General features: G+C 43.4%; 3 protein-coding genes across 3 annotated transcripts; 2 read left to right on the top strand and 1 right to left on the bottom strand.

The window, feature by feature from the left end:
* Nucleotides 1–2,726: 2,726 nt before the first annotated feature.
* LOC139925859 (uncharacterized) lies at nucleotides 2,727–5,273 on the bottom strand. Its single transcript, XM_071917366.2, has 5 exons — nucleotides 5,178–5,273; nucleotides 4,887–5,054; nucleotides 4,663–4,762; nucleotides 4,403–4,533; nucleotides 2,727–3,972 (listed from the first exon to the last, which is right to left on the bottom strand). The coding sequence occupies exons 1-5, from the start codon at nucleotides 5,229–5,231 to the stop codon at nucleotides 3,673–3,675; spliced, it is 753 nt and encodes a 250-aa protein (XP_071773467.1). The 5' UTR covers nucleotides 5,232–5,273; the 3' UTR covers nucleotides 2,727–3,672.
* A 171-nt stretch (nucleotides 5,274–5,444) lies between these two features.
* polr2g (RNA polymerase II subunit G) lies at nucleotides 5,445–8,688 on the top strand. Its single transcript, XM_071917259.2, has 8 exons — nucleotides 5,445–5,582; nucleotides 5,902–6,011; nucleotides 6,330–6,489; nucleotides 6,787–6,837; nucleotides 6,943–7,008; nucleotides 7,553–7,624; nucleotides 7,855–7,888; nucleotides 8,323–8,688. The coding sequence occupies exons 1-8, from the start codon at nucleotides 5,571–5,573 to the stop codon at nucleotides 8,334–8,336; spliced, it is 519 nt and encodes a 172-aa protein (XP_071773360.1). The 5' UTR covers nucleotides 5,445–5,570; the 3' UTR covers nucleotides 8,337–8,688.
* Nucleotides 8,689–8,938: 250 nt separating this feature from the next.
* Nucleotides 8,939–15,413, top strand: eef1g (eukaryotic translation elongation factor 1 gamma). Its single transcript, XM_071917075.2, has 10 exons — nucleotides 8,939–8,971; nucleotides 9,896–10,054; nucleotides 10,376–10,439; nucleotides 11,017–11,159; nucleotides 11,366–11,509; nucleotides 11,843–11,972; nucleotides 12,481–12,691; nucleotides 13,364–13,536; nucleotides 14,126–14,250; nucleotides 14,767–15,413. The coding sequence occupies exons 1-10, from the start codon at nucleotides 8,960–8,962 to the stop codon at nucleotides 14,923–14,925; spliced, it is 1,320 nt and encodes a 439-aa protein (XP_071773176.1). The 5' UTR covers nucleotides 8,939–8,959; the 3' UTR covers nucleotides 14,926–15,413.
* Nucleotides 15,414–18,840: the final 3,427 nt, after the last annotated feature.

Genomic DNA, 18,840 nt, shown 5'->3' with positions numbered 1-18,840 from the left:
ACACAGAGGTTCTCAAGGACTTTCCTGTTGCAGACTCCCAGATAGACACACATTAGAAACACAGACACTCTTTTGATGAGATTAGGTGCCAGAGATCCATATGGGACGTTTTATTTTTACTGTTGTTGTTGCTTTATTGTCAAATTGTACAACTGCCTACAGTGCACATATAGGGGATAATAGTGATGAGAGTGAAACCTATGATTAGAAAAGTCATCCTTACACATTCTGTTATTTGGATAGGTCACACTTTATATGGATAGCCTCATGCTGATACTCAAATTACTATCAAGTGACTGTAATGTGTCACTAAAAAGTCTACTGAGTTTCATGTGATACAATAGTGTTAAAAGTAATCTATAGATATTCAGTGTTTGGGCTAAGGTTAATCTTAGGGTTGGGGTTAGGCTAGGATCAGGGTTACGGGTTACATAGTCTGTAGATATGCATTGAACAGGCAAGTGACAGTTTGTTGAACATCTACTTTTTGTCACTTTTTGATAGCTGAGTATCAACATTGGACCGTCCACATTAAGTGTTATCTTGGAATAATTTAGAGAATTAAATTATAGTGAAGTTAAACTACTCCTCATTCTGCTGGGGACCCCCTTGATCCCCCTCAAGGACCCCTGAGAGTCCCCGGACCCCACTTTGAGAACCACTGCTGCTGGGAGGACGGATTTCTCAAACCTGTTGCTGCATGGTCTATACTATCCACTCATCTAGATTTGAACTTGATAAATGACGTGATGCCTGTAGTTCAGTTCACTGGTGTTCACCAACATTTCTTCTCATTTGAACCACGACCTTCTTGCTCCACCACTCTCTCTCTCTCTCTGTCTCTCTCTCTCTCTCTCTCTCTCCCTCTCTCTATCACGCCCCATTTGACATGCGTGCATCATGACAGGTTTTATCTGTCTCAGGAGAATAGAGACATAGTGCCCAGCCTCCCTCCCCTGACTCCCCTTCCAACTCCAAGCCAGGATAAAAGCCTATTGATCTATCCATCAATGTGCCGACGGGCCACAATAAGAAGCGGGTGAAAGCCTCCACCTTGGAAGGGCAAGCTGTTAACCGGACTAGTTACGTCTAGTCCACGTCAATCAATCTGCTAAGAAATGTCAGAAATGATGCTATTCTGTTCTATTGGTTCTGTTTTGATGCGTTGTTTCTTCTCTCCTCTTTTGTCTCCCCTCTGCTTATCCATTACAAAGTGCCTGAAGAGCTACAAGACGGGGCAGCGGCAGACCATAAATTAGTGTTAACACGCCTTGTCTGGAGCCTGTTCTCTGCTGTTAATACTTGTAGGAGACACGGGGGTCAGGGGGCTCGGCGCTTAATGAAAAACTGTAATGGGACATGAGCAGTTCCTGAGACGTACGACACTTTCTCAGGGCGACAAGGACGCAGAGGCCCCGGAGGAGCGGGCTCACTGTCGCTGAGTTTCACTAACTTATGCTGATTCACTGGGCAGCATGTGACTGGCTCCGCTCATGCCAGTGGAGTGGAGTGTGTTTTATATTTGAAGTGTGTCATTCCAAAGTGCTATATGCAGTATTCAGTTTTCTATCCTATAATATTCTGTCTAGCATAAGTACAGTGCTGTGCAAAAGTCTTAGGCACCCTAGATTTTTTATATAAATTTGGTTTTAGATGTTTATGTATTTGTTTTCTGTGCTCTTTATAGCAATTTTTTTAATTTTTTAGAAACTTTTAATTTCATTGTTTTTGAAAGCATCTTCGCTTTATGGATTTTTTTTTTTACATGTGCCTAAGACTTTTGCACAGTACTGTATTTTGAACCTTAACTTCAATAGTAACCCATAATGTGTCTTATGTTTAGGCCAGCAATCATTCTTTGAGAGTAGCTGTCATTTTTCTCCAAGGGTGGAAATCTCATTTTTGATTCTTTGAATCAAACTTTAGCCACTTTTGGATACTGGACTAATAGATTTGAAACCAGATCCTTCCTGTTTATATTACAAAAAGTCTCTTTGGTCAGTGCTTTGTTCAGAAACACATAGAGAAAGCTGCATTTTCTCATGTGTGAACGTTTCTCCTAAAATGATGGGTGTCAACTGATGTGAGCAAGGTATTTTTGTATGTGCACCCCTCTGAACAAGAGAGACAACTGGCAGGGCGATACTCATTACAACCCAGAGTGTGCGTGTCCCTCTCTCTCTCACACACACACTTGCACACCAAGTTAGATGTTCCAGGGGTGCCTGGAGTCACACTGGACTTGTATCACCTTGGGTAACAGACAGTGGCAGCAGGTGCAGGGAAGTCGGCATTAAAAATAGGTTGTCGGAAAATAAACTTGAGGAGAAGATGTTGCTTAGCACACACAGACATGAACGGGGACTGTGACTCATTCCCTCTCCAGTGCAACAAACCAGACAAATTCCATCTTAAATATGGACCGCTCATGTAAGATACGCTAATCAGGTTTGTCTTTTTTGCTGTTTGGTGTGTGGGCTAGTTTCTCTTTCTCTCCCACACACACACTCACACACACACACATCTGCAGAATCACTTCATGGGTATATGATCAGATAAACCTCTTCCCTTATCTAGTAAATATAAGCTATGCCAATAAAGGGATGTGCTGTCATCTAGTGGTGTAAAATAGCATTTCACCCACATGGTGCTCTGCCAGTACTGGGCGATGTCATAATTTGTGAATGCAAGGTGGTAACATAAGAAATGAGAGTGTCTAATCTTGCTTAGCATCATGAAAAAGATATAGTTTATTTATAAAACAAAAAGGTGAGGATTAGGCAAGCAGTGTTCCCTTAAAAATGACCAGTGTTGTGGCAGCTGCCTTGAGATTTTGAGTGTTAGTTGGTTATTTTAACAAAACCTTTTCACAGAAGCTAAAGGACAGCTAGTTGGACAAAAGGACACAAGGAGACTTTTCTCCCCACAATGAGAGACTGAAATCTGAAAATGCACAGACACACTTAAACACAACGACTAGATTTGGACACACGCTGTATTGACATCTTCTCAAGTTGCTTAAAATCCCGATTACGACGCCTATAAAAACCTTTCTGCCCCGACAACAAACAGAAAGGAGAACAAACACATAGAAAGGCACACATCACAAACTCAGAATCTTTCTCCACCACCTCAATGTGACTGATAAGCCATTCACATATACAGGATTATGAAAAAATCTATTACTATACATCTTTTCTAGGATGTAACTCATATTTGATACCAATGGGAACTGACAGTGATGTCAAAAAAGACAAACATTAGTGCAGAGTAACGACTATAAGATGTCATATGTTTTTGTTCCAACGCTTCTCCTGCTTGTTTCAAACCTGCTTGTTCTGAGTTTGGACTGAATTGAGGCGTCTCCCCAAAAACCAATCAAGTCGGTTTTTGCTTTCTGTCCATTGTTGTGTCTCGTTGTCCTCCATGCTCACACTGGCTCAGTCAAGCTGCTGTGGCAAAATTATAATAATTGTCTCAGGTGAGTAACATAATTCTGATTAGAGCGTTTAAATTCACGTCGCGTGTAGGTTGCATGCCTCTTGCTGTTCACATTGATTAGAAAACATCAGATCTGTTTCACATGGGAGGGAAAAACAAAAAAAAGCTGCAGTGTGAGTGTAGCCTCAGTGTCACATGACCCTTGGCCCCCTGATAATCTGATCTGTCCCACTACTCTTTGCCCTTGCCCTTTTCCTTTCCCTCTCCCTTGTCCTTGGCCCGCGGCATGCGGCCCATATTGTAGAATTCGGCGTTGGGCCTCATGTCGGTGACGTGGGCCATCCGGTTGGACATGGCGAAGAAAGCGGCGATGGCGCCGATGTCCCAGGCGTCCTCGCGGTCGAAGCCCGCTTCCTCCAAGGACAGGAAGTGCTGCTCTGTGATGGTGTCGCTGCGACACACGGCGAGGGCGAAGTCCAGCATGGCCCGCTCCCGACCAGACAGCTCCGCATTCTCATAGTTTACAGCCACCTGGGTGGAAGAAAGACAGAATCAGACAGAGGAGGGACAGTTTATGTGTATTAGTTCATCTTTACCACAGCTAAGGATGCACTTTATTGATCCCCTAGGGGAAATTTGGTGGCCTTTCAAAAACCGTACAATGATCTCAGTTAGTTGCAATTATGGCTTGACAACAATCACATTTCTTCAATTCTTTTTTTTTTTGTCACCTCCTTTTATAGTGTAATCTAATGCTGCCAGTAAGCATTTGGCAAGCACCAATTTATCGCATAACTGCCTCTCATATTTATATTTTTCAGAGTCATATGCCACAAGAGCTCTGACCTCTGTTCCATTGGGTCCATAAATTGACACCAAAACTTGCTCCACACTTTGTCTTTTACACTGAGCAGAGCAAAGCCAGTCAGTGAGATGAAGAGGACAGAGGAAGATGTGATACCTGGTCAGCGAGAGTGGGTTTCTTGGAGTAGATGCGATGCAGTGCACTGTGGGAAACCACACAGTACAGACACTTGTTGTGGATACTGGTAGCCACGACAATGAGCTCACGATCTGCCTTGGTTAATCCCCCTGGAAGACAGACATGACGTTTAAACTTGAAGACTGGCAGACTAACAAAAGACACATTAAAAACTCACACAATGCAAAGAGCCTACATTCACATAGTCAGACATATTGAACAAACACATGAGCACACACCTGTCTCTTTGTTCATTAGTTCATTGTAATAAGCGAAGAAAGCTCTGAACTCTGCTGGTCTATGGGAGAGGGCTTTGAAGACATTAGGCAGAAAGCCTCCCTGTAAAGAAAGTGGTGTAGTGACTAAATATAACTACGAAAACTGTGAAAACCTACATTGTGACAATATGCTGTTGTGTAATACTGATTTAAATGTCTTCTTGTGTATCTTTAGTGTCAAATACCTTTGTCTCCACCTCCTCCATCAGCTCCACTATATCATAAGGCAGGTCTTTCTTATAGGGAACTGGGTAGCGGCTGATTTTCTCTGGAGGAGCGTCGCTGGAGAAAAGTCTGCTCCCTGCTGCCGCCGCCGTCCTCCGCCGAAACACGCAGTCCGACCGGAGAGACCCCTGACCGGGAGGACAGCGTCACAAGAAGCGGGGGAGAGGTCAAACACTGGGAAAACTTACAAATAACATAACAACATACACAGAAAAGAGCCTGAGCAGGTAGAAAAGTATTCGACAACTCACAAGCAGTGTAAAGGCAGAGGGACGAAGCAGTTTCAAGACGCGGCCGCTCGCCATGTCACTCAGCTGTAACTGTAAATGTCAACACTATACTTCCTCCTCGTCCAGTGGAGCGAGTGACTTTTGGGTGACGTTTTTAGGTCAGGGCAAGCCAATCGTCGTCCAGTGTTTCGGCACGCCTACTTTCTAGCCCCGCCCTCCTGCACTTCTCCTCCTCACCGGCAGGGGTCGAGCTGCGGACGTGCAGTGTTTTGTTTTATCGCCACCCTCGTAACCCGGAAGAGACTTTGTTGTGAAGGAGCGAAAGGGCTCATTCATTTATCAATAAGCTTATTGATATAATTTAGCCTAACGAGAATACTAAAGGGGAAAGATTGAGAGTTGCAAGTAACGGAAATGTTTTACCATGTAAGTAGGTGAATTGGTGTTCGTGTATGAGCTGGCTAGCGGCAGCGTATGGATGTTTTGTTTAGCATTGTTTGATCAGCGTGCTAGCCGCTCGGTTAGCATGGCTAACGTAAACTAAACGGCTTAATATGTAGAAATGCAAATCACTTAGACTATTTTTGTTTGTGTTGGATTGCTCGGTAGACATACTATCAATTTTCTCTTCATTGACACAGGACATCAGACGTACTGCAACGGCACACAGCAGATCACATTTGTAGTGATCATTAACACATGAAAACCAGACTGATGGAAGTATTGTCTTGTATTTTCTCCATAGATTTCTTTGGAGCATGAGATCTTATTACACCCACGGTATTTTGGCCCTAACCTTCTGAACACGGTGAAACAGAAGCTGTTCACAGAAGTGGAGGGTACCTGCACTGGCAAGTGAGTGGCTCCAAGACTCATTTGATGTTCATAAAATCATAGATATTTTTCACTTGGTGTCTATTCTGAGCTTCCTAACAAGGCAGTATAAAGGCTGCAGTTTGGCTGGAAAGGAAACGTCAAATACCAACTTGATGTAATGCATATTATTTGATGCCCGATGCTGCTGAAGTACTTTTTTTTGTTATTATTCATGCCTGTCAAGTCATCATGAGTCAGACAGAAGTTAACCTAGTCCTTGGTCTTGCATTAGTAAAAAACACTGACAAATACAAGCTGTTATTTTGTTTATTTACACCTGTTATCCCTTTCTTTCAGGTATGGTTTTGTCATTGCAGTCACCACCATCGACAACATCGGGGCGGGTGTGATCCAGCCAGGCAGAGGGTTTGTCCTGTATCCCGTCAAGTACAAGGCCATCGTGTTCCGGCCCTTTAAGGGGGAGGTGGTGGACGCTGTGGTCACTCAGGTTAACAAGGTGAGGGGGGCGGTGCGGTGTAACCTAACAGCTCAGAGATCCGTCAGGGAAGGAAGTATAACAATCTCTCCATTAATTGGAATCGAAAAAAATGAGAAATACCATGGGAAATATCCATCAGGTCTAATGAAAATCTCTGAACAGTGCTTTTAACTTAATTACAATAAACACTTCATTCAATGCTTCAGTTTCATTCTTGTTCCGAGTTGAATATGAATAGATAAATAGTTGATGATACTGAATTTTCCTCTTTAGATGTAGCTTGTCTAAATGATTTTTCTCCTGTGTTTCTTGCAGGTTGGACTGTTCACAGAAATCGGCCCCATGTCTTGTTTCATCTCTCGCCATGTGAGTCACCTCAACATCTAGTCCACTGAATTTCTTGATTTCTTCATGCTGGGCATAGGTTTCATTATGTTATCTTTGTCTAATCCCAACTTTCTTCCTTTGCAGTCCATTCCCTCAGAAATGGAGTTTGACCCGAACTCCAATCCTCCATGTTATAAGACAGTTGATGAGGTAAGATTGCTCATCGTTACTTCACCTTTTTTCCAACTGCTGGTTACAGAAATCCACATTTTTCCACAGCATGTGTTTAACAAATATAATTTCCTCCCTTTGCTTTTGACAATAATCTAATAGCAATCGAAGAGATCCATAAAGGTGTCTGCCTCTAGGTTTTGATATCATTACTTTTTAACTGTCCCACAATGCAAAGCATCCAGATGCCCACATTTTCTCCTGCCAGTTCAGACAGAGGAAGAGGCCGCCATATTTATACCCCTAGTTCATTGTTTTTGGAAATGAAAATGAGTGTAAAATGCAAGGAAATTATACATTCTTGTGTTTTAAATCACATATTTTGCAGTAAATTGTATATGTGGTACGTTGGTACTTTACATTATGTTGGTACTTTACATTATGTAAGCAGGTTTGGAATATATACGGCCATGTATTGTGTATGAACAAATGGTCAATGCCTTGCTGGTCTGTTCTGACCTGCTCCAGCCCCTGTACTGTTGGTGACATACAGTTTAAGGATGTTCTTTTCCTTCTTTTCAAGGACATTGTAATCCAGCAAGATGACGAGATCCGGCTAAAGATTGTGGGAACAAGAGTGGATAAGAATGACATAGTGAGTGTACTTTTTTTTTTTTTTTTTCTATCAGGACGCTCTAATCACACCTCTTTCTAGCCTGAAGTGCATGGAAATTGAGTGTCGCTATGGTTGAAATGTCAGAGAAAAACATCATTAGTGACCATGACAAATTCAAGTCATTTCACAGGTTGGCCTATAGTGGCGACATAGGCTGTCAGCTTAATATACAGTGAGTTAAAAACAAGCTTTTCCCCCCTCTTTTTCAGTTTGCCATTGGATCGCTCATGGATGATTACCTGGGTGAGTAGTATACCACAGAATATCGTCTCATGGATACTAGAGATGCTTGTTTGACTGGCATGGATTTACTTTGATAGATTTACTTTGAATCAAACTGTTCTCTACAATGGGATAATCCTGGTTCATAGTTCAGAAGCTTTCCTGGGGGCCATCAATTTAGTCTTTGCTATGGGAAATGTTTAGATTCAGAATCAGAAACTGTATTAAGTAAAATGTACAAGGAATTTCTCTTGATGCAGGTGTCAACATAAAATCTAATAAGAATAAGAAAAATGTAAAAAAACAAAAGAGAATGAGTGTTAAGTACAGTTACATTATAGGATCAGTAATGGATAGTAGGATTGACACTGTGTATGACCGGAATTATTAAAATGTTGTTTTATTTACTGTGTGCTGCTAGATTCCTAAACTTGCCTTGTGTGCTTTCTTTCCAGGTCTTGTGAGCTGATTCACCCCAGAGAGAGCACATTTCATATGGGACATATGGGCCTGGCCATTACTTTGTTAAAATGTGTGTTTTTCTATGCTGATTGATGTGGTATGGTCAGATGGTGAAGCCCTATAGCTACTTAATTTCATTATGCTGTATATCTGAATTTTGTACGTTTTTATCGGAACTGGGCAAACTTGGAAAAAAAACGTTTTCATGTAGCCATAAAAATACATGATATACTGACAGCTAGAGGTTGTTATGCATTCATATTAGCCTACATAATTTGATAACTGTTTCCCTCATAGAAGTCATAATTTCCAACACAACCGCATATCCTTTGTTTTTGTACATGGACTGTAATAAACTATTTTATTGTTCTTATGCCTTTCTTTCTCGTTGTTTGTTCAAAGTTAAATATCTTTGCAAGCCATATTATTGTTATTATCAAAATCATTATTATTATCATCATTATTATTATTATTTAAAATCAGTGTATTTAATCTACCCTATGAAACCTTTGACGTACGGGTTTTTTGTGAAGCTAAACGTGAACGCGGAAATCCAGTGACGCGCACGCATCCTAGCCGTAAATACGTCAGCGGAGCGCGCCCTCGTTCTTCCTTTCTCTCGTCCTGAAGATGGCGGCAGGGGTGAGTAAGATGGAGAGATGGCTGGTCATGGCGCTTTCCCTGATGTTTCCAGGCGTAATCCGCCGAAAATCAGTACCATCCGCACTCTGATGGAGTACCTTTGGGTGTAAATAATGTCCTGTGTCTGTTAGGGAGTTGCTGTGGCGTTTATTTAGTGATAAATCCATCCAGTGTGCATCCTAGCCCTTGCTATCCTGACGTAGCATTCAGGCTGAATGACGCCCTGCCTGGCCGAGGCGTGTGCCACGTTAACTTGGCTATATTCAGGCTGGGGAAACAGCCTTATACTCTCCCTTTTGTAGATGTTGTCTCTATGTGGTGTAATGTTGAGTCAAACGCATATTCGAGCAACGTGTATTGGTGTCTAAAGTAATGCAAATGATGACTAACGTGTTATTTTGCCGGCAATGGTGGCTAGTTAGCATATCAAGCAAGCTAATAAGCACATGAATAGCAAGTCTTTCGTTTTCACCAGTAGTACAATACGTTTGGCCATGGAAGCAGCGTTTTATCAACTATCTAACGTTACCCAGCAGCTGCTAATTCTTATCTCAGGCATTTTAAATGGCATCCTCTGCTTGGGGCATCTGTCAGCTCCATCAAGAACACTCCTTTTTTTAGCGAGCCAGTTGCCTCATAGGTCCTAAACAGATTTTGTGGCTTTAGTTGCCAAAATCATGTTAGCCAAGGTATCTCATAGTCTGTTATAAAAGACTTAGGCCTAATGCATCATGGGACCATATGCCTGAACTTTCGTTACACATTGAGATAGTGCCATAAGAGCATCCTTCAGCAGACCCGACGTTTTTGCCTACTCACTGAGAGGTGACGTGATAAGGTATCACTTGTTTTGACTCTTAACTGGTTATGTCGCTCATTACAGTTCATTTAATAATTCCAGTGTTGTCTCCCCCTTCTCTGCAGACTCTGTACACGTACCCAGACAACTGGAGAGCCTTCAAGGCTCAGATTGCAGCCCAGTACAGTGGTGCTCGCCTCAAGGTGGCCAGCAACCCCCCTGCCTTCACCTTCGGGCAGACGAACCGCACTCCTGCCTTCCTCAACAACTTCCCTCTGGGCAAGGTCAGTGTAACTGATATTCAGTCCGCTGCAGGGGATTACTACAGTTGCCCCAATTGCATTCGCCTGGGGGAGGGCTGCCTTCACAGTTTGACACCAGCTCCTCTTTCAGTACCGCCTCCAGCCACGCATGTGCCCTAACCAGTTACTGTAATTTTTCAATAAATCAACTAATGAAGCAGTTGTGAGGTTTTAATTAAGTGGGAGAACTTGAATAGCCTATGGGGCATCAACTGGTTTGAGAACCTCAAGATGACACCCGTGTTATGTAACTAACGGCCTCTCTTACATGTGCATTAACCCTGCCCCTGTCTGCCCGTACAGGTACCTGCTTACCAGGGAGATGACGGTTTCTGTCTGTTTGAGAGTAACGCCATTGCTCACTACCGTAAGTCACACTCATAATGAACTGGTTAACTGTTTAAATGTCAAAAAGGAGATCTACATTTCCATCTCACCCAAGGCCTTTGACAAATAGTTTGAGTAAATGCCACTAGCTTTACGTTTTTTGGGTCCTTGAGTTTATGTATGACATTACCCTGATTTTGCTCTTGTAGATCAAATTTAACAGTCCAACTTTTGCACTTAAAACTGCACAACGCTATTCCCTAACCCAAACAACACTTATATCCAACTCTCAAACACTTACCAGAAACTCGAACAACACATCGAATGTGCTCCACACTGGATAATCAGATGAACAACTACTATCAACTTTTCTACCAGAACTTTCTCCATTTTCATTCTGGTTGTTGTCGTAAACTGTCAGCTTCCTACGTACCATGAAACCCCACTTTCTTGTTAGTGCTCACAGAAAATGCAGAATAGTGTGAACTATTAGTCTATAGAAACAGGAGTTTTACAAAAGAGCTGACATGAAGGCTTTTTTATTGATTGTTTAAGACTTTCCTTAATATTGATTTTTTTTTTTTTTTAAATCTGCATCCCTCACTCCCTAACTACAGTGAGCAATGATGCCCTGCGTGGTGCCAGTCCCCAGGCCACAGCCCAGGTGCTGCAGTGGGTGAGCTTCGCTGACGCAGAGATCATCCCTCCAGCCAGCGCTTGGGTCTTCCCCACCCTGGGAATCATGCAGTTCAACAAGCAGGTGGGCAGCTCGGTGTTTTCTGCTTAAACTGAAGACTTTAATGATTGGTTAGAAGACGGATTCCGGTTTCAGCTGGACTTCCAACGTGCCACAGAGTGCAACGCCCTATTATTGTGCTTCGGTGTGACTGGGCACTAGACTGTATATTATAGTTTATATATTGTGTAATCCAACATAGTCATTCTTTTCTGTCTGTGTCTGTCCAGGCTACAGAGCAGGCCAAGGAGGAGGTGAAGAGGGTCCTGACGGTGCTGAACCAGCATCTGAACACCCGTACCTTCCTGGTGGGGGAGAGGATCAGCCTGGCCGACATCAGCGTGGCCTGCTCCATGCTCTGGCTCTACAAACAGGTTTGACACGCAGCCAAGATACTAGTTAAACAGAAAACGTACTCACTCTTTCAGTTCTTATCAGGTGTGGTTAGACAAACAAACGTCTTTAGGAGATGTAGTCATGTGTTGACTGTGTGACCAGCTCTAGCTTGCTTGAGGCCTTTTTCTAATTTATTTTTTATGTTTTTATGACATAGCTTTCTTAGTGCGAACTAGATCTGTGTAATGCAAAGTCGAGACTCTCCTAAAGCCAAGATATGCCCAGCTTGAACTTAAAAAATTGGAGTGAACTGAGCCTATTCCCTTTTCGCCTTCTTATAGGATCCTAATGCCTCTCCTCTGCTCCCGTAGGTCCTTGAGCCTTCTTTCCGTCAGCCATACTCCAACGTGACCCGCTGGTTCGTCACCTGCGTCAACCAGCCCGAGTTCAAGGCCGTGCTCGGGGAGGTCAAGCTGTGCGAAAAGATGGCCCAGTTTGATGGTGAGTTTCTAGTAAGGAGAAAAGGCAGACACTCGGCAAGGTGCTGGCTATTGGAGCATATCGACTGCAAAGAGCAAAATTAGACATGCGGTTCTCAATTTTCTGCTGAAATGTCAGATCAGATAAGTCATGAAATGGAAAGGGTGTGCAAATTATTATTTTTTTTCCTACAAACTGTTTACAAGGTCTTTTAGCGAGGACTGTTCCATGAAATTTTGTGAGTGAGTTCTCTTCTACAAAACCCAAAGTGCTGTTTAAAGAAAAGGGTACACAGCTGTTGGAATTTGTCACTCACTCTGTGCAACACTTTATTGTGCTCAAACAATGTTTCTTTAGCCTCTTAAAAAATTTGGTGCAATTTAGGAGTTGTTTTCTGGTTTCTTCATGATTGTAAGGAAATTGAGTTCTTGTAAAAGATTACACTGGTAAAACACAATTAATCTCCAAGGTTCCTTGCCAGATAAAGTGCAGTTTAACAGAAAACATTTGTTTTTTTCTCTTTCTTCAGCCAAGAAGTTTGCCGAGATGCAGCCCAAGAAAGAGGCACCCCAGAAGAAAGAGAAGGGAGGAAAAGAGGCAGCTAAGCCCCAGGAGAAGAAAGAAAAGAAAAAGGAGGAGAAGAAGCCCGCTGCCCCCGCCGCCGAGGAGATGGACGAGTGCGAAGCTGCTCTGGCCGCCGAGCCCAAAGCCAAGGACCCCTTCGCACACCTGGCAAAAAGGTATGAAGGACCCCTAACCGTTATCCAAAGGCTTTCCGTCTTCATATATTGTCTCGTGGCTTCCTTTTGAGCCCATCTGAAAGCAAGGGCTCAGGCTCTCTCCCACAAATCCTCCCGTCTCCCCTTGATGTGAGAGACTGGGGGGGGAGGAGAATCCCCTGTCAATGGGCAAGGCGGTGTCCAGTCATGGCACTGAGTCTTAATCTGACGGGGGAAGAGAGACTTGAATCCATATTCATCCCAGTCATCTCTGTTTCAGTGAGGAAAAAGGCTGGTTCATGCTATGGGCACATATTGCACAAGATCTAGCCTCAAGATCTACAGTTGACCTCACGGTACTCGATTATTTTAAGATGGAGTAGGTTGTGATAGGTAGGCTATAGTACTTCAGTTAGGCTCCTTTGTTGTTGACCACAACTTATTTTCAGACTTCTCCTGTGTTTTAGTCTTGTAGACCTCTTGAGCTTTATGACGGCTGACAGCAAACAACTGTCACCACCTCCCCCCCCCCCCCCCACAAAAAAGCGTGCGTTGGTGTTGTGTGGAAAACAACAAAACTAGAGATCAACCATCTAGATGCTTCCCTAATTCCACTTCTTGTCGTTCTCTCTGCCTTACATACAGCTGACAACACATACGCATGACCTGATATCCCCTCTCTCCTTGTTCTAGCCCATTCGTCATGGACGAGTTCAAGAGGAAGTACTCCAACGAGGACACCCTGAAAGTAGCCATCCCCCACTTCTGGGAGCACTTTGACCGCGAGGGCTACTCCATCTGGTACACCCAGTACAAATACCCCGAGGAGCTTACCGCCACCTTCAAGAGCTGCAACCTCATCACAGGTGAGACCCCGCAGCAGCCACTTCATCCTGCACCTTGTTCTAGGGGTTCATATAATCAAGCCATTTTTCTGTTATAGGCACATTTATTCATTCTTAAATTGTACTATTCAATTTTATTTTAACCACCATGTTCTAATCCCCTGTGAGCTGATTTAATTTTCTTTGTTGCTTTTTTAAATGGCAATTAACTAGTCCTCCAGAAGATTTTCATTATGTCTGACCCGAGTGTCCACCTGAGAGCATGAAGTTGATAATTAGGATTACTTAATGTAAGATGGGTAAAATGTGGGCATGTTTTGCTAGCACTGGTTTGCTAGTGTCCTAACCACCGTTATAAGAGTGACATGTCAACAGGGATCCTACTGTTTTCTCAAAACATGGCTGGATTGAGTGAGATTCATACTAAATATAACAGAAAAATAACCTGGAGGATATTGGCCATTGGGAATGCTCATGCTGGGACAGTTATTTATTTTTTATAATCATTAAATGAAACGAACGCAGCTGCTATTAGAGCTCATATTACATCTCTGTGTTTCCATTAGCGGTGAAATCACTCATGTCCTACACCCCTCCTTGTTCTTCTCAGGCATGTTCCAGCGACTGGACAAGCTCCGAAAGAACGCCTTTGCCAGCGTCCTCCTGTTTGGCGGCAACAACGACAGCATTATCTCTGGGATCTGGGTCTTCAGAGGCCAGGAACTGGCTTTCACTGTAAGTATCTGGAGGAGTGGACACACTTTCCAAGAGGTCCTGAACTAATTATGTCACTGCCCTCACCATTTTAAGAGCCGTTTCAAGAAACTGACTTGGGTTGTGTTCCCTGATTGTCCTGGTTTGTGTGAGGGGAAACCGGATTTGAGATTTAATTTGACCAGTCTAATTGGGCTCCATTGGAGTCCATTCTCTGGGTGCTTCACCTCCCATTTGGTTGAGTTGAGCTGTGACCACATTTAAAATTGAAAGTGCAATGTTGGTTAGGAGCTTCACTATTAAAAGTTGGTAAAGAATTTTGGAATTGTATTCAAATTATATCTGAATAATCACTGTATTATACACTTGGATCAAAAAGTATGAGTTTTTTTTTTTTTTTTTTTTTAAATGGGTGATCTATCCTCTGATAACTGGAGCTTTAATCCATGTATGTGTGCAGCTAGGAGTGGTGCATTTTCAGTTGATCAAGCCCACGGCTAATTCGCACAACTAATGCCTTGTTGTTTTCCTCCCCAGCTGAGTGACGACTGGCAGATCGACTACGAGTCATACGACTGGCGCAAGCTGGACCCAGACAGCGAGGAGTGCAAGACCATGGTGAAGGAGTACTTCGCCTGGGAGGGAGAGTTCAAGCACGTGGGCAAACCAGTCAACCAGGGCAAGATCTTCAAGTGAGAGGACAGCGGGACAGTCTGAACGAAAGCACTCTGCGCTTCTGCTATCCATCGACACTTAAACCTACGGACTTTCAGCCACCATGTACTTACTTAACTGCAGGAACAACTTGGAACGACAGTATTTCAAGTCGGGAGTGGATTGTGTCTCAGTGGCCCCAAAGTGTTTGTTTTTTTTTTCTTTTTTTTTCTTTTTTTTTTTGAGTTGAAATAAAGCATTTTCCACAATGCCATTATTTGAATTTGACTTGTGTGCTGTATGACTTGCGTTTAAATGTGACGTGTTGGAGGGTTTACAGTTTTTGAGTTTTGTTTTCCCTGAGTTGTAACCTATCTACATATCCACTTGATTTCCCGATTCTTGTCCAATCAGAGCTGGACCCAGAAAAGGAAAAGACGGGAATAATACTTGGAAAGTCAGCAGTGAGTACATAATGGCCTAATGTGGTGCGCTGTGAACAATAAACAAAGTAAACATTTGTGACTCAACTTAATTTTTCATTGTGGCCTATCAGACCATTTTGGTGATGTCTCAGTTGATATTTTGCATTCCAAAAAAAACATCAGCAAATGGTTTTGAACATCATGGATCCTGAACTAGAGAAAGGAGTATATTCAGTCATTGGTTATTGAAAAAGCAGCTGAACAGTGCTGTTAAAATAGAAAAACTGGTGTGTGTATAGGTAGTTTCAACTGTAGCTGCAATGCTCAAGTATCCCTGCAGAGGGCATACAAGCACTTACATTGGAAGTGTTGAATGGCGAACGCAGTCTGGCAGAGAGAAAGAAAATGACTGGGTTCAGCTCTGTGGTTGCTTAACTCTCTTATATTCCCTCAGACTACAGCAGAGAACAGCGTCTTCCATTTTAAACCATAGGTTCCTATTGTTTGACTTGCCTTGTCTCCCCAAGGAGGAGAAGCCTGGAGCGGTATTGGAAAAGAACAGGAATAGCATAGCAACAAAAAACTGACATTGTAAGCACCAGGTCAGGAGTAATTTCTGTAAAATGTCTGGTTTTGACTTTAAAGTTACCCTTACTGTGGGTTACCAGGACCCCATCTACCCTTCTGACCACTTGTAACAAAACGGTCAGTCAAATTGAAAATTATGGCAATACCGTTATCCTTACATACCAGTTAGTCATATTTTGCTTGCAAACTACATTAGGATATTAAATGTTTCCTTCGCCAACACCCACGACAATGTTCATCAGATTTACTTGCAAGCTTGTGTATCAGAGGATATGAATGCTCTTAAATAGACTAAATAATTAATGAGCATCATGAGCATTGATGGTAGGCTACATTAAATGTTTTAGGCAAAACCCACTGAATGTTCATCAGTGTACATGCAAGCTGACGTTTTTAAATTTTGTATCCAGCTACATGAACGCTTTTAAGTAGACAAAAGATCAGAGAATGAATCATCATCATCATGACCTGACAGGCCCTCTAGGCAGATTAAATCTGTTATGTGGTTTGACCACACCCCGTTCAGACTCAGTAGGCTCAGTATATGGGAGCCTGCTTGGTCTGCACTGGAACTCAGGACCACTAAAGCTCAGTAGACAACAGTTTGGATTTCCAGTGTCTATCCCACCTATTTCTGTGGAAGCACTGAGCTGCTCACTTTGTTGGAGTCAGAATGAATGCCTTGTTTGAGGCTAAAAACTTGATTTCCTTTTGATTTCCTTTAGCGATTTTGGGGAAATGTTTCAGCGACTTTATGATTTATGTCTTCGCCGGACACACTTTAATTGAGAAGAGAGAGACCACAAGGACTCAATCTAACACACCCAATCATACAAAAGGTTGCAATATTGTTTTGATCATTTGTGTCGGACCGCTGGTTCCCACACACCTGCCAGACAGGCTCCTTCTGCCATGCCCAATTTCTTTGTTCACAGCCTGATTATCTACTGTGCATGACTGCTGTTTAAATAAACCACCTGGCCCATCCTTTATTGTGAGTTCAGATGAATTTAATCATCTTTTATCAGTTTTGACAGGTTCAGTAAATGATAAGAAAGCATAATCAATCATAGTTTAATCAATGGACATTATGTTTTATTCTGCATTGATTAAAGTTTAAAAGTTGCTGGGTGGATCCTTGCCTCTCCCTCTCTCTCTCAGACACACACACACACACACACACACACACACACACGCACACGCGAAAGATGCACAAGAAAGGAATCTCATCCAGGAGTGAGTCAGATGTGTCATTTTTTCCAACTACTCTAGACTACACGTGATTCGAGATAATTTTGGCGCAACCATCTTCCACCATAACGTTGAATCGGGGCGGCCATTTTAGTTTGTTCTGTGGTCTCATGGAAATCAGAAAATGGAAATGTTCCCACAACAGTGAAGCGTCCAAGTCCTTGAACACATGACTCACTCATCCTGTGGATCGTGGAAGAGGGCTGTAACTTGAGCAAATAACTTCAGCTTCACCCACATCATCTCAGCAGTTACAACACTGCTGATGGCTAACCCTTCCACTGCTGAGGGGCCGGTGTTATGAAACCCCCATCATCACGCAATCAGAAGGTTATATGAAATTCTTGTGAGCAGAACAAGCAGTAGCACACCCACCCACCCACCCACCCCCACACACACACCCACACACCCACACACACACACACACACACACAGAGTTCTTGCCGTAAGTTTCCAACTCAAGTTCATACAATCCCCCGCTCCTTAGGTTTGTTTAGTAACTTCAGAGTTAAAACCTTAAACCAAAGCAAGCCACAAGAACAATACACAGTCCAATGCCAACAGCAACATTTTCTCTTCCAGTCCTGCCAACCTTCCTCCCCCTGGTCTTTATTTCTTTCTTGGCCTCACACTCACTATTACTTTTTCCTTCCTCTCTCCCTTTCCTCTCGCTCCCTCTCTCTCTGCATGGACATTTTTTCTTTTTCGTGTGTTCGCGCGCGATGGGGGGATTTTTCTCTTAAAAGCAGTTGCAGCGAGGAGAGGAGCGCCGGCGAGGGAGGAACACGAGAGAGAGAGAGAGAGAGAGAGAGAGAGAGAGAGAGGCTGCATTGTTTCACTACACTGGGTCCCTGTGTGGCTGTCAGCCCCCCTGTAGGAGCTTTAAGCGTGGTATGCATGTGCTGAGCATCTGGCGGTTGTAAGACACACATCTGGAAAAGAGTGAGGCGGTGGCGGGCTCGGGACAGGGAGGTGAACAACTAACACCGGGGGAGTCCAGAGGCTCGCCCGCCTCACCCCGAAATCTCCCCCCCCCCCCCCCAACCCCAAGCTTTCTCTCTCGAATACAACTCGAACATAGCTTCGATCGATATGGAAGTTGCTCTACTTTGGGTTCAGCAAAGCGTCGATTCTAGAAGGAGTGAGTTATAATTACACAGTAGGCTGCGCAGATTTTTTTAGGATGTAGCTGTGGCCACAGAGTCCTTAAATAGGAGTCCCTCCCCCCCTCCTTTTTGGCATGTTTACGGCCCAGCTAGGACCTCTGGGCTTAATGGCCAATATAAGAGTGTCAGTATTGTTAATCGGTTGGTGGGACGTCTCCACGCTGACAGAAACAACACCCGGCCACCGCACACACGCAGTCCCACCCTCGCCGTTTTATGGAATCTCCCCCAGACGCTGGTCTGAGGTCAGGTTTGCAGTCCTGCTAACACACACACACACACACACACACACACACTGATGTTTAGGGTTAGGAAATGGGGGCAGGGAACTGGGTCCTTAGTCAGCACTACAGGGAAACCTAGAGCGTCCTCTCTTTGTATTTAAGGTACAGAACTGGGACGTGTGAATACTATACCAGAATTCGAGCAAAGGCAGTACGGCAGTAAATGACTAAGCAAGCAAAGTTGTAAAAGAGTGATAAGGCCAAGTATGCAAGCTTTCCAAGAGAGGCTGTGTGTTTTGCTAA

The sequence above is a fragment of the Centroberyx gerrardi genome, chromosome 16 (genome assembly GCF_048128805.1).
Source record: "Centroberyx gerrardi isolate f3 chromosome 16, fCenGer3.hap1.cur.20231027, whole genome shotgun sequence".
NCBI lineage: Eukaryota > Metazoa > Chordata > Actinopteri > Beryciformes > Berycidae > Centroberyx > Centroberyx gerrardi.
The sequence above is the reverse complement of the archived record's forward strand: the minus strand, read 5'-3'. Positions and strand labels throughout refer to the sequence as shown.

Coding starts and splice junctions, on each gene's coding strand:
- LOC139925859 (XM_071917366.2), bottom strand. CDS start 5,231: ATGGCGAGCGGCCGCGTCTTGAAACTGCTTCGTCCCTCTGCCTTTACA. Junction 4,763..4,886: donor TGGAGGAGGTGGAGACAAAG/GTATTTGACACT, acceptor CTTTCTTTACAG/GGAGGCTTTCTGCCTAATGT. Junction 4,534..4,662: donor ACTAATGAACAAAGAGACAG/GTGTGTGCTCAT, acceptor TCTGTCTTCCAG/GGGGATTAACCAAGGCAGAT.
- polr2g (XM_071917259.2), top strand. Junction 6,012..6,329: donor GAGGGTACCTGCACTGGCAA/GTGAGTGGCTCC, acceptor CCTTTCTTTCAG/GTATGGTTTTGTCATTGCAG. Junction 6,490..6,786: donor TGGTCACTCAGGTTAACAAG/GTGAGGGGGGCG, acceptor TGTTTCTTGCAG/GTTGGACTGTTCACAGAAAT.
- eef1g (XM_071917075.2), top strand. Junction 10,055..10,375: donor ACAACTTCCCTCTGGGCAAG/GTCAGTGTAACT, acceptor CTGCCCGTACAG/GTACCTGCTTACCAGGGAGA. Junction 13,537..14,125: donor GAGCTGCAACCTCATCACAG/GTGAGACCCCGC, acceptor TGTTCTTCTCAG/GCATGTTCCAGCGACTGGAC.